This window comes from Colias eurytheme, chromosome 3 (assembly GCF_061535395.1).
Source record: "Colias eurytheme isolate Ceu_HAF_F1 chromosome 3, ilColEury1 Martin Lab GWU primary, whole genome shotgun sequence".
NCBI classification, from domain to species: Eukaryota; Metazoa; Arthropoda; class Insecta; order Lepidoptera; family Pieridae; genus Colias; species Colias eurytheme.
The window spans coordinates 5,599,803-5,613,175 of NC_142982.1; the positions used below are offsets into that span (position 1 = coordinate 5,599,803).

Consider the following 13,373-nt stretch of genomic DNA (forward strand, 5'->3'; position numbering starts at 1 on the left):
TATATTATAATAACATGCCAAAGAACTGTCCTGTGGTTTTTACGCGACAACCCTCCATGGGTTTTTATCATCCATATATTCCTGAATACTATAGTACGCTTTTTGAACTAGTACATTTTTTATATAAGTTTTAAATTTAGAACTACTAAACTCTTTAATATTATGAGGAATTCTATTGTAAAAGCGTATACCTTGACCCATAAATGAATTTTTAACTTTAGCTAATCGGAAAAATGGCATTTCAATTCTATTTCTGTTCCTTGTGCCATAACAGTGTCTATCTCCTACTCTTGTGTGTAAGTCGGCGTTTTTGTGTACATGCAAAATATTATTAAATATATACTGTGATGGTACAGCAAGGATACCAGTATTCTTAAAGAATCCCGAGCACGTACCTAAATTATATATAGAACGAATGGCTCTTTTCTGTAAGATAAATATAGTTTCTATATCTGCTGCCCTGCCCCATAGTAGAATTCCATAGAACATAATACTATGAAAGTAGCTGAAATAAACAAATCTAGCTGTATCTTCATCGGTGAGATGCCTTACTTTCGGACTGCATATGCTGCTGAACTGAGCTTACCTGCAGCGGTGTTGACATGGGCTCCCTACTGTAGTTTCTCGTCCAATGTTATGACTTTAGAGTTTATAAATATAACTAACCATAATATTGTATTATGTATGCATAATTAATTTCACTAAAACACACACAATAAAATTCATTTACTTTGTGAATTTTTGCTTTTGTCATATGGCAATATAAGCCCAAAGCTACTACAATATGCATGTATCCGAAAACAGATTGGAATGCAAAGAACTGCACTACAAAATGCGATGCATGAAGAATTTTAAAGCGGCTATACATATTGTTAGCACCAATTTTTGTGAACAAATACAAAAGCTTTTATTGTGTTACAGAACAGAGCCGAATTTCAAATAAATAATTGCTTGAAAATTATAAATTCTTTTTCAGCTTGTTTGTAATTAACGGATTGCCATAAAAAATGCTCTAATAAAATAATATCTCGGAATTAGATAGCTACATGATAATATTGTGATATTGCACAAATATAGAACACTTCCAAAATAGTTACCTACCTATTATACAAATCCTTAATTAATCTCATTAAATATATTGTGGAGGTGTTTGACCTTTTATGATAATTTAATAAATCTATACGTAGATAAACATGACTACACATCGCGGCTGTGACATTTTCTAAGAAATACCTACTTCGCTAAATATATTCTACCTATCTACGTAAATATGGCTGCCTGAAATTTACATATTTATTTTACTTTCTATTGTATAATCGCATATTGTTCCAAAGCCTGACCAACATGATTATAATACCTAATGTCGGCTATTACAGAAAGAATTCGTAAACTCCTGAGATAAAAGCTTCGGTGTTTTTAGGGCACATCAAAATGCAGTGCTTAGAGCCAGTGAAAACAAAAGGATTGACTATGAAAGACGTTCCACAACTTAGAGAGTCCACAAACTCACGGAAACAACGCACAAAGAACTCGACTAAGAAGTGTTGAGTGCCTTACCCGTTGATTATTTGAGCAGTACAAGGAAGTAAACTGCAAACAAGCTTTATAAAGCTCTTTCTACTAATTTAATATTATAAAGCATTTAGTTTGAGAAAAATACTTTCATTTTGTTCTTGATTTAAGAAAATCTTCGTAAGACTATTTCAGAGTTCAGACATCTCGGAGTCAAAAAAAGGACCCTTATAATACTGCGACTACGATATTTGTGTGGAGATTACCTTCATCTCAAGAACGAAGGCTGTATTGTTATTTTAAAGTTTAAACTTGTGAGGCGTCGTATCAGTAAAGTTTGAAGAAGAATATTTAAGGCTTAGCACACAAATGCTTCGTATCCAATGTAAAAAATATTTAATAAAATAGCAAGTGTGTAAAAGTTATCGTTTCTTTAAAACATTATAATAATTGATGGTTATAAGATGCTGTATGTGTATCGAAATGAATGAGATCCACATAAATAAGTGCTTTAAGAATCCACTCATTCAGAAATAAAAAATCTCCTTGCTGATGAATGAATCTCAACTAATAAATGAATAATTAATCTTTATTGAATATTCTGACTTAATTCTCTCTCACAGCGGGTTGTCGGATCGTGTCATCGTAACAGCAAACCCAATCGCGTTTATAACAAACCCTTGAAATGTATAGCATTTTTTTTTCAATACATTTACCTCGTTGCATGCATTCACCTTGTTTCTGACGACATGAAGGATCTGAAATTGATTATTGTTCAAGGAGACTCAACTAAGCAGATTTTTTGTGAACAGGACCCATTTATTAGATATATGAATACTGTTAAATCATAACAAACGATTATTATGTTTTTTTTTCACCTCTAATTAACTAAAACATTATAATATTTTAGGATGTCGTTGTGTACCATGACTACCATGGTAGAGTCCACGTGTTCAACATTTTAAACAAATAACAACTTATTTTCAATTATCTCTACCATCCTTTTGGCGTTTTCTAAGCGTCCAGAATAATTTAGTATTTAGGATAAATTTGTTATTTCATTATAGGTACATAATACGCACGTATTTCCATGGCAAAAAACAGATCTCTTCCTTTTTCCGTCAAATTAGTATAAATATAGTCTCTGTACAGCAAGGGATATGTGAAAGATGTTGTTCTATTCTTTAACAAAACATCGTTGCAAAATATTGGATAAATAATTATACCCAAAAATATTACTGTCTTTAGCATCGCTTAAACCTTAAGTCTGCGCACAACCGCTAAATGATCATTAACTCGCGCAAGGCAGAAAATAGTTTCCATTTAATTACTTCAATCATTGCAATATGCTATTAATTAAGTTTGATAACTACAAAATCACTATTTGATTTCATTCTCATTAGTTAAATTTGTTATTAAATTGGATATCACCGTATACTCTTTGACCAAACTTTTTAATTTGCAACACAATTATTAATCAACTGATAACTTTACAACGGATATAAAATTTATTCTATTTAATATCAAATAGGTACCGTACCTAATATGTAAAACAATAACGTCATAAAACCCGATTCAATATCTTACACAGCAAAGGTAAATGGATAAACGATTACTATTAACGGGCTGTAATTAAAAAGTCACTATGGATAGGTATATCGCTACGTGATCGCTACAACCCATCGTGAAATTTATAGCTTTAATATATATGGAATATCTTTTATAGCACATGGAAATCTATCCATTATAGTTTTCTTGCGGGGAAGTGCCTAATCCCGCCAAAGTAAAAGTGAGTCAATTCCAGAATACAGATAAAAATGTCGTTAATATTTTATTAGTCGGAAGTAAAATGTCAAGAAATGCTCTGCACTCGACAGAAATGAACAGGGAAGCGGGGACGTGTGGATCGATCAAATTCACTTGGTGGAACATTCTTATCGGGAAGCTACTAAATTAATCTTTAATCTTGATTGTGCCACTCTGTATTCAAAACGAAAATAAACAAACAATTATATTATTTATGTAATAGGAAGGTGAACGATTTGATCTCGCGACTAGTGGTTTACCACAGCGAAAAATATAAATTGAACAATAAAGTTAAATTACGTTATAAAATATACCTAAATATTATGCATATGACACGCCTGGAATATTTTTTTAAGAGTTCCATGAATAAGAAATACGACTAAACCAAGATCGAAATAATTAGACTGTGCATCTATATTATTCGTCTTCCTTTCTAGGATTTATATTTTATATATTTTTCTAATACCTATAGAGACTAATTACTACCTTTATGAATGATTATATAATAATATTATAAAAGTAATAATGATTAATTAGCATTAACCAGATACGATTTTTTTAGGCACCCGCCATGACAAGATGTTTAGTTATTAACCACCACCATTTGATATAATCGGCAAGCCGATATATCGGTATCGCCGATTATAAAACAACCGATACCGATATCAAACAATTCAAAAAACCGCGCCCAATGAACGATGCGGGAACCGCCCGCGCGTGCGCTTTGTTTTCTGAAAAAACTCTACCAATAGTAAACTTTTATTAGGTACTGATTGTATGTGTATAACTTAAAGTTTAACTGACTTTTCAAAATAATAATAATAAAATAAATGGTTTTCTTGATTTTTGATTTGGCATTGTTATTTAAAAGAATACGATTTACAGTTGAGTCTCTGTTAAAATATGTTGGTAACTTTTATGTATAATTCACTATTTATTTTTTACCAAGCCATCGATATCGGTATCGGTATCGCCGATATTTTATTACAAATATCGGTATCGGTATCGTATCGGAAAAATCATGTATCGTTACATCACTAGTAGCGACCATCTTAACCCACCAACTGGACCAAACTAACGTTATTTTTTTTACCTATATTTACTTTATGTTAGAGCTGGCAAATGAGCTTGTGGTGCCCCTGTTGTAATTCGTCGATATATGCATATTTTCAGGAATACCTAGGAGGCTTTTGCGAAAAGGTTGGCAGCCAGTAATATTAATAAAAAGATAAAATAAATCATGCTAAAGAAGCAATTTTATAAATGTTCAACAACAATATTTTTCTTCCGGAAAAGTTTGCCAAAAAGAAGAACCAAACAAAATTATTGGAGAAAATATACGTAGCCTAGTAAGGTTTCCTGTCATGATTTAAACGAGTACGTTTAAATCATGACAGGTATTACAGACAAATAACAAAGAGAGTAATATTATTCTACGGCAATAAATCTACGGTTTATAAAAAAAAGTACAAAAATCCATTTAAAACATAGGTTACTTCAATACTTACTTCAAATGTTCGTTATGAATTTATTGATAAGTTTAATTAATTATTTACGACTTTGTTTGTTAATGTACAGCTTTGGATTTGGCGGCTGACGTTTTAATTTTTGTTATAACAAAACTCAATTAACACAAATACCTAGGACCTGAAATGGGAACTCCTTACTGTTATCACATTGTCTAAAGCCTAAGGCGCGGGACATATACAAGCGGCGCGGCGCGCCGCGGGCGCGCCGGGAGCGCTGCCGCGGCCGGCGTGCATCGGGTGCGCTATTGGCATTTTGTATGAAATAATTTTGGAAAGGCGCAACCTTGGCGCAACCTTGGCACAACCGTGGCGTGCCGTCTCGACGCCTGTCCAAAATTCTTTCATACAAAATGTATAAGAAGGACGTGGTGCAAAACAGATTCAAGAGGTGCGCTTATGGCACGCCCGCGCCCGCGCCGCTTGTGTTTGACCCGCGCCTTAAGGCGAAATTAGCTGAAAAAAATAAAATTTATTAATAATTGCTATTAAAAGATAATGAAGAAAAGAACTTCCTCCTTTCTTGAAGTCGATTAAAAAATCATAGTAAATTGTCGACAATCCTACCCTCGAGGGTAGGATAAGTCATAAGGAGAATCATTTTTACGTACCTGTTAAAGTGTCCGTAGAAAAACGTTTGAACTCGGCGCTCTTCGGCGCTACTGTCACAAGAATAAAAATTTAAAAAAGGAAGAAAAACACCAACTTTTTTTTTTTATTTAATAGCGAAATATTAATTACAGTTTACCTTATACTTACCTTACCGTACCTAAGCTTAGTACCTCAACTTCTTCGACAAAAAGTTGCTGGTACTGTTATTTTTGGCTTACAGAAAAAAAATGACTATCAGCTAGACACTTTTTCAAGTATTCGTATTAGAAATAGCTCTCCTTTATTGCGTTATAAAAGTGTTAAAACAACCAACATTGATACATATTCGATATTTTCGTCGCCTTTCACTTAATACTGGTCATACCATCACAAACACTGAATAAAAAAATGCGGTTTGGATATTAATAACTAAATATTTTTTTTTTTAATATATTATACATTAATACAAAATAATTTAAAGTATTCCACTTGCATGATATAAACTGAACAATAAAATGTTTCATTCTTCATCAAAATTTGTGGATCTTTATAAAAATACTTGTATCCAGGTCGACATGCAACGTACCTAACAAAAAAACACAACTGTCACTGCTGTCAAGAGTCAAGACGAGAAACTGTCTAATGTCAATTTGTTTTCGATTCAGAAGCTTACAAAAATGTAAATGATAATTTGTGATTTTGTGTTTTCTGAATTCTGATTAATCAACGCGAGTAGCCGGTAGCTTTGCGTTTGTCTTGTGTACGGTCAAACTATAGTTATTAAATCGAATATCAAAATATATCAGATTGTATATATTGTTCTTGTTACAATAGTTAATGCTGGACAAAAGCATAAAATACAAAATAAATAAAAAAACTAGCATCAAGTCAAAATTAAATGATACATCGTAAGGGTTTCAAAAAGGGATAAGCAATGTTTTAAATTAAAATGAAATAAAATCCTTTTTCTTAATATCTGTGATAAACAAGTATTTTTTTAATTAATATTTCGGTATATGTTGTATACGTATAGTTAAGTTATTATAATAACACAGTATTGTTTACTTTACATATTTCGTGAGTGACGATTTATATGTTAAATAAAATATAGGACGCATTTAAACATTTAAGTGTCAGCACAAAATGTGGGATAAAATAATTTATATGTTTGTGATAATACTCGCCACTTACATTTTGAAACAACTCTTTTCTGAAACTCCTAATTACGTTAAATTTCAATCGAAGTTTTTGGTGTTCTACATATGGTCATCATTTGTGGCATTATTCACTTTACCATTTTTTGTATTTAGACCAAAAAATGTTAAAAACTCCCTGTAAGTAAAACATAATAGGCAACTTATATTGTTACATTCATATAGATTGCTACAGTAACAGTTCACTGACTCCTTTAATTGAAATTGATTATCTAAGTAATTGTATAAACATTGTGTTATGTACTCTGCTCTATAGATAACTTATTATTATATTACTTTGAAAAGAGTTCAATTTATTTTTTAAACAATTGCTTGTGCTTTGTTTACAAATTATTTTTAATTAATACTTATTATGCTTTTATTTTAGTAGACCTTAAGAATTCTGTTCCAACTTTTAATTATTTATAATGTAACTTTCAGATGTGGCGCACAGATAATAAAACATGTAACCAAACTGATAGAAGTAAAATGGCATTTACGGAATGGTAAAGTTCTCGCAGAAGACAAAGGTGCCGTTATCATATCAAACCATCAATCATCTCTTGATATTTTAGGTATAGTATGAAAGGAAATATTTTTTATTTTTCACATGTAACAAGTCAGATATGCAAGCAATGTACAGAAAATCTATACAGACACTTTACACTACCGAACTACTAGCGGTGGACAAAATCACAGGAATAAAACTTACTCCATATTTCAACTATTTACAGAATGAAATAATATTTGTAAACAAAAAGTAACCTATGTTTGACCAGAGATACTTTTCTTTAAAAACATGGTCTTGCAACTATTCCAAATTATATGCAAATTGGTGCTGTAATTTAGCCGTATATAGAGCATACCATACAAATAGACTTTCGTATGATATTAATATAGATTATATTATAGAGTTATAAATTAAGTATACAGTCCATATGTTTCAGAGTAATTAAGTTAACCTTCTTTTTATAAATGTGTTGAAACAATAAATATCTCTGAAGACTTTGAGGTGTAAATAACAGACAAAATAAACACGCTTATTGGATTGATAAATGAGATTAACACACTTCCACAATTAACACAATGAAAATATTCCTACAATGTGAGAAATCAAATAATTTGAACCAATAAAATAATATCATATGAACAAAATTATTCTTAATCCATAAAATATATTACTCTTTGTGGTGCATTAAAAATAGGTCTTTCTTGAAAACTTAACAACTACCCACAATATGAGATAATGGTAGAAGCTATAATAGTAATATAAATTAATTAAGTAAATTAAACAACATAAAAGAGAAGTCATGTACATTTTGTTTACAGGTCTGTTTAATGTTTGGCATGTGGCAGTGAAAGTAGCTGCTATAGCTAGGAAAGAGTTATTCTACATTTGGCCGTTTGGCCTGGCCGCCTATCTGGCTGGTGTCGTGTTTATAGATAGAAATAGCACCAAAGACGCATATAAACAACTCAAGATAACATCTGATGTGATGGTGAAGAATAAGGTAATGTTCAAATATATTTTCATTGAGCTCAGTAAATCTAATAAAGTACCAGTACGAATAAGTATTTAGTAAACAAAGATGCACTTATACAAGCTTACTGTAAACATAATACTTTGTTCCTTTAACAAGTATCAATCATCAATTTCAAGAGCAATATAAACATTGCAATATTTGTTTTGTTTATATTGCAATGCAATCAGCTAGTGTCCTAAAACTAACTCTTTTTAGGGTTCCGTAGCCAAAATGGCAAAAACGGAACCCTTATAGTTTCGTCATGTCCGTCTGTCCGTCTGTCCGTCTGTCCGTCTGTCACAGCCGATTTACTCGGAAACTATAAGTACTACAGTGATGAAATTTGATGGGAATATGTGTTGTATGAACCGCTACAAAAATATGACACTAAATAGTAAAAAAAAGAATTGGGGGTGGGGCCCCCCATACATGTAACTGAGGGATGAAATTTTTTTTTTCGATGTACATACCCGTGTGGGGTATCAATGGAAAGGTCTTTTAAAATGATATAAAGTTTTCTAAAAAACATTTTTCTTAAAGTGAACGGTTTTTGAGATATCAGCTCTCAAAGTCGTAAAAAGTATGTCCCCCCCCCTCTATTTTTATAACTACGGGGTATAAAATTCTAAAAAAAATAGAGGTGATGCATGCTAATTAACTCTTTCAACGATTTTTGGTTTGATCAAAGTATCTCTTATAGTTTTTGAGATAGGTTGATTTAACTGTAATTTATTATATTTGCTGCTACGGAACCCTTTGTGCGCGAGCCCGACTCGCACTTGGCCGGTTTTTTTTTAAAATGATGTGATGAGAATACTATTCAAAGCTCCTGGAGACATACATGTTTAAAATGTATAAGGCGGTTAAAGGCCTTGTGGTGCTACGCCTTGTGGCCTTGCGAGTTGCGACTCACAGCCGAAAATGAAGTTGAAAAAGTTTTTAAAATCCAAAAGTTTTAAGTATAAAAAAGTAGAAAAGTAGACTATACAAATCTATATTCGTAAAAAATATCATACTTCTGATACATCCCTTCTAACACTATCGAAGGGCCTTGCAAGTTATTTCTTGCGCCGCCACTGATAGTGTATAAAGATAAGCTTTCCTTGAAACAATGTTAATGACATGTAATGAGAATAAAATCTAATTAACATGTACGTCAAATGCAAGTTAAAGGCTAGCGCATACAAAGCACTATAAATCATCCATGTTCGAGGCACATCAATAGATAAAATATAATATATATGGACTGGAGTAATATAATTACAGACTAAGATATGGATATTTCCCGAGGGCACCAGGAATAAAGATTCAAGCAAATTATTGCCTTTCAAGAAAGGTGCTTTCAATATAGCAGTTGCAGCGCAAGTGCCAATCATACCAGTTATCATATCTCCATACTACTTTATAAACAGGAACAAGTATATATTCAACAAAGGTATGAAACAAAATGTAGTGTTTAATTTATATGACATATCTGATATCTGTGAATATATTTTATATTTTATTATTTCAGGACACGCCATAATCCAGTGCTTAGAACCGATTCCCACAAAGGGCTTGAAAATAGAAGATGTACCTGAGCTAATTACCAAAGTGCAAAATATAATGGAAATTGCATATAAGGAACTTTCAAAGGAGGTAATCAGTGCCTTACCACCAAACTACCCCCTTGCTAGTCAGCACTGAAAAGGGGATACTATGATTCCTACTATCATTTTATGGATAATTGACATTTTTGATATAGAATGTTCTTTTCAGAACTTTTAACTTATGTTGCAGTGATTATTTTGAATTAGTTTGACAAAATGTTAGCCATGTTAAAATTAATATTGCCATCAAAAAAATTAAAAATCATTTTTAATATTTAATTATGATGCTGTGACAAATGCATGATTTGTGAATATTGTGTGATTTATCATGTGCAATATTTCTTTTAAGATACTCCCAAGTGAAATTAACAGTCAAGTCAGTAAAATTTACGCCATTTTTAGGTTTGAATTGCCAATTATATTAAGTATTTTATTTTTAAGTTAGTTTTAAGGTTATACACATCTACATTAAGTTTTTTTTTTATATCTAAAGTATCTAATATTTTTAAATTGGTTCCAAACATGAACAATGAGAATAAATAATGCTCTTAACTCGAATATTGCGTATCTAATCTACATTGAATGAAATCAAATGCAATTTACATGGATGCTATTGTTCAGAAGTGGGTCTATTGTTTACATTGTATAAATGTTCATTAACGAAATTATTTAAATATGAATCGACATTCTGTTAGGAACGCAATTTTTTATTTAGGTTCTAAATCATATGATTTACCATACACCTAATGCTTATTTGTCACTTGTATTAGGATAAAATTGTTTTAACATTGATTTTATAATTTTTATGCTATCATAGACTGCAAGGCAAATGAAAGGAAAACTTAATACTAGTCATTATGTCAAACATTTTGTAACACGACCATAAATAAATTATATGAGTCAGACGAATGTAGTCGAGGAATACAAAATATTCGATTTCAATGACGTTTTCAACTTTCGTAGCCACACGCAGAATATCAATGACTCGTTCTGTCATCAGTTAATTTATTTTAACTTGATTACATACATTTCGGCTTTACCTTCAAGTATTATGCAATGTGCATTTGTTGTTAGTTTCTCTTTACAAGAAGTAACATATTCAGATGAAACCAAGCTTTTTTCTAAATACGTAGGTATGTATTACGTATTTGGACGTTATATTTTTATTAAACGTAATTGGATTAAAAATATATACAAGTAACTACAAATACATTTGATATTTGTTATCTGATTTCCAATTTAAGCATAAAGGTATCCTACATATATTTTGTTTGTAAATAATTTTGAAAAATTGACTCCAGTTACTCAGGTTGAGGCTTGTGGCTTTTTCTCCATAGAACCCATATAAAATAGCATTATTTTATTCCATATTATCAATAATATTTGCATAACAACATACATGAACAATTTCGATTGAGTAGGTACTATTCGCGTGACAAATCGATATACCCACATAATAAAATGTTTTACTGCTAATCAATATTTTTATGGTGATAGAGTTTTTAATTTAATTTCAAGATTTGCTAGAACTATACTTATAGCTCTATCAAAGTAACCGTAGAATATAGTTTCATATTTCATAATAATCTTCGATCATTAACAGCTACTAGAGACAAAATATAGGTTCAAAAACGAATAAACTGTCTTCAAAAGTGTTGTCGAAATTCTAGTCGAAACGTAAAATCAAATCAAACCTTATCGACATCATTTTAAAGGTGTACTTACGAAACATACCGAAGGCGATCAATTTTAAGATTCTAGGGTCGTCAGAATACACAAAATATGCACCAAAAAAAATTCAACTATTATGCGCTTGAAATAAATCGGATTCCACTGCACCAAAACTCCACCCATCCTGGACTTTTTCTGATTGTGTGTCCATAAGTAATTAATGATCGAAGATAATAATGCTGAATAGTTAGAAATTAGAATTAAAAGTCGAAGAAGTCACGATGTTTAACAAAAACATTACAGTAAAGATGATATTCCAGTTTTGCTGCTAGCAAAGATTTAAAAAATTGCGATTATTTTTTTAGTACCAAAACCTTAAGTTACGTTAAAGAAACGGAAAGAAATCAGTTTATACTTCTAAACTAGGAATTGAGTACTTGTCATGAAATATCGATTCGATAAATAGCATATTGAGGCTCGCAGTACTTTACGCTTATTTTTAAACATTCTTAGAAAGCAAATCTGCATTTCGAAATGAACTGACTAATTTTATTAATTTTATTTACGGAAAACTCTGACATTAGTTTTATAGTCATTAAGTGTGTGTATGTATTTTTAATCTTACTATAAACTAGGTTTAAAAACTATTTACCTATTAATTATACTTTTTTTTAATATAACTTCTCTTTATACTCTGTGAGTTTTAAATTGTATGAATATTAAATTTTATAATCAATATTTTTTAGTAGATTTAAAAATGTAATTTTTGGAAAGTATGTACCTAAATTGTAATAAAGAATTGAATTTTTACTCTAATATTGTATGTGTAGAAAATGTAATGCATATTTTTAAGACTTGTATAAGCATAGTATAATTATTATTATTTTATACATGTAAGTAACTACGAAACGATCCAGTGAACTACTTACTGATCGTAATTTGATATTTTTTTTTCATAAACCACTTCAGTATTCAAGGAAACGAAAGAAAACATATACCAAATATTGTAACAACCAAATTCTGTAATTGGTTTTTATATAAAAGTATTATCGGCGAATATTTACCAAAATACATGGCCATGCAGGCAACAATCTATAATGCAAGGCACTGCTTTAGCATACAAGTTTTATACTATAGTCCCTTCCACCTAAGATGAGTTCTGTGACACATCGATTTTTGACACGTGTAGAGATGTCGGTTACTGAAATCATATCAATTGTTTCCGATAATCAATAATATTCTATATGGAAATGAAATCGATTTGAATAAAGTACCAAAATTAGTTTTTTCGGCATTTCGCCAACAATTAACTAAGTAAACTTAGCAAACAACAGCAACAAAAAGTCAACAATAACAATTAGTAAAAATAACAGAATACCACGTAAAGTATCAATATAAAAATGCAACTTGTATACAAGTCTAACGTACTCGTACAGACGATTGACTCGATTGACAAACGATCACAAGATGGGCGCCGATTAAATGATTTTCCAACTCTATGATTTTTCAACGATCCATTTCATGTACACGAATTGCGTAGGTATTATATTTTTGTGTTATTTTATTTTATTTTTCATTATATTAAACTAAACAATACTGTTTTTGATTTATAAGCTTAAGATGTTTCATTTTTATATTTTTGGTAATAATGCCGCCATAAAATAAAAATATTATGCACTAAAATTATTTTGACTTTTTAAACATAAAATACGTAATTCGGAACACGATGAAGTGTCACAGGAATCATCCTAAATGAAAAGGACTATAGTGCATTCCTTACTTATCATTTTTTAATATTTTACCTTTTAAGACAATGTATTCCTAATCTTAATGCATTTTGAATTGACAAGTGAATCGGTGTTTCGCCACGTTTCCAATATTATAACGAGATTATTATTTTTAATTATTGACGAAAGAGGCTCCATTTCTTCACAGATAAAAACCATATTAAATATGCCTCTA

At 30.8% G+C, this 13,373-nt stretch overlaps 1 protein-coding gene across 2 annotated transcripts; it reads left to right on the forward strand.

Moving 5' to 3' along the window:
* Nucleotides 1-6,078: 6,078 nt before the first annotated feature.
* Nucleotides 6,079-12,539, forward strand: LOC149909575 (1-acyl-sn-glycerol-3-phosphate acyltransferase alpha-like). 2 transcript variants are annotated; one of them, XM_090119611.1, is made up of 7 exons: nucleotides 6,079-6,195; nucleotides 6,547-6,769; nucleotides 7,070-7,203; nucleotides 7,958-8,139; nucleotides 9,418-9,586; nucleotides 9,665-9,789; nucleotides 10,090-12,539. In XM_090119611.1, the coding sequence occupies exons 2-7, from the start codon at nucleotides 6,579-6,581 to the stop codon at nucleotides 10,183-10,185; spliced, it is 897 nt and encodes a 298-aa protein (XP_089975737.1). In that variant the 5' UTR covers nucleotides 6,079-6,195; nucleotides 6,547-6,578; the 3' UTR covers nucleotides 10,186-12,539. The 2 variants fall into 2 exon arrangements, with proteins under 2 accessions (XP_089975737.1, XP_089975738.1); XM_090119612.1 differs by having other exon boundaries at nucleotides 6,131-6,769; nucleotides 9,665-12,539.
* The last annotated feature ends 834 nt before the right edge of the window (nucleotides 12,540-13,373 follow it).

Excerpts from the sequence above, each read along its gene's own strand:
- LOC149909575 (XM_090119611.1), top strand. The coding sequence starts at position 6,579 with ATGTGGGATAAAATAATTTATATGTTTGTGATAATACTCGCCACTTAC. Across the intron at positions 8,140-9,417 it reads ATGTGATGGTGAAGAATAAG|ACTAAGATATGGATATTTCC; the intron begins GTAATGTTCAAA and ends ATATAATTACAG. Across the intron at positions 9,790-10,089 it reads ATAAGGAACTTTCAAAGGAG|ATACTCCCAAGTGAAATTAA; the intron begins GTAATCAGTGCC and ends ATTTCTTTTAAG.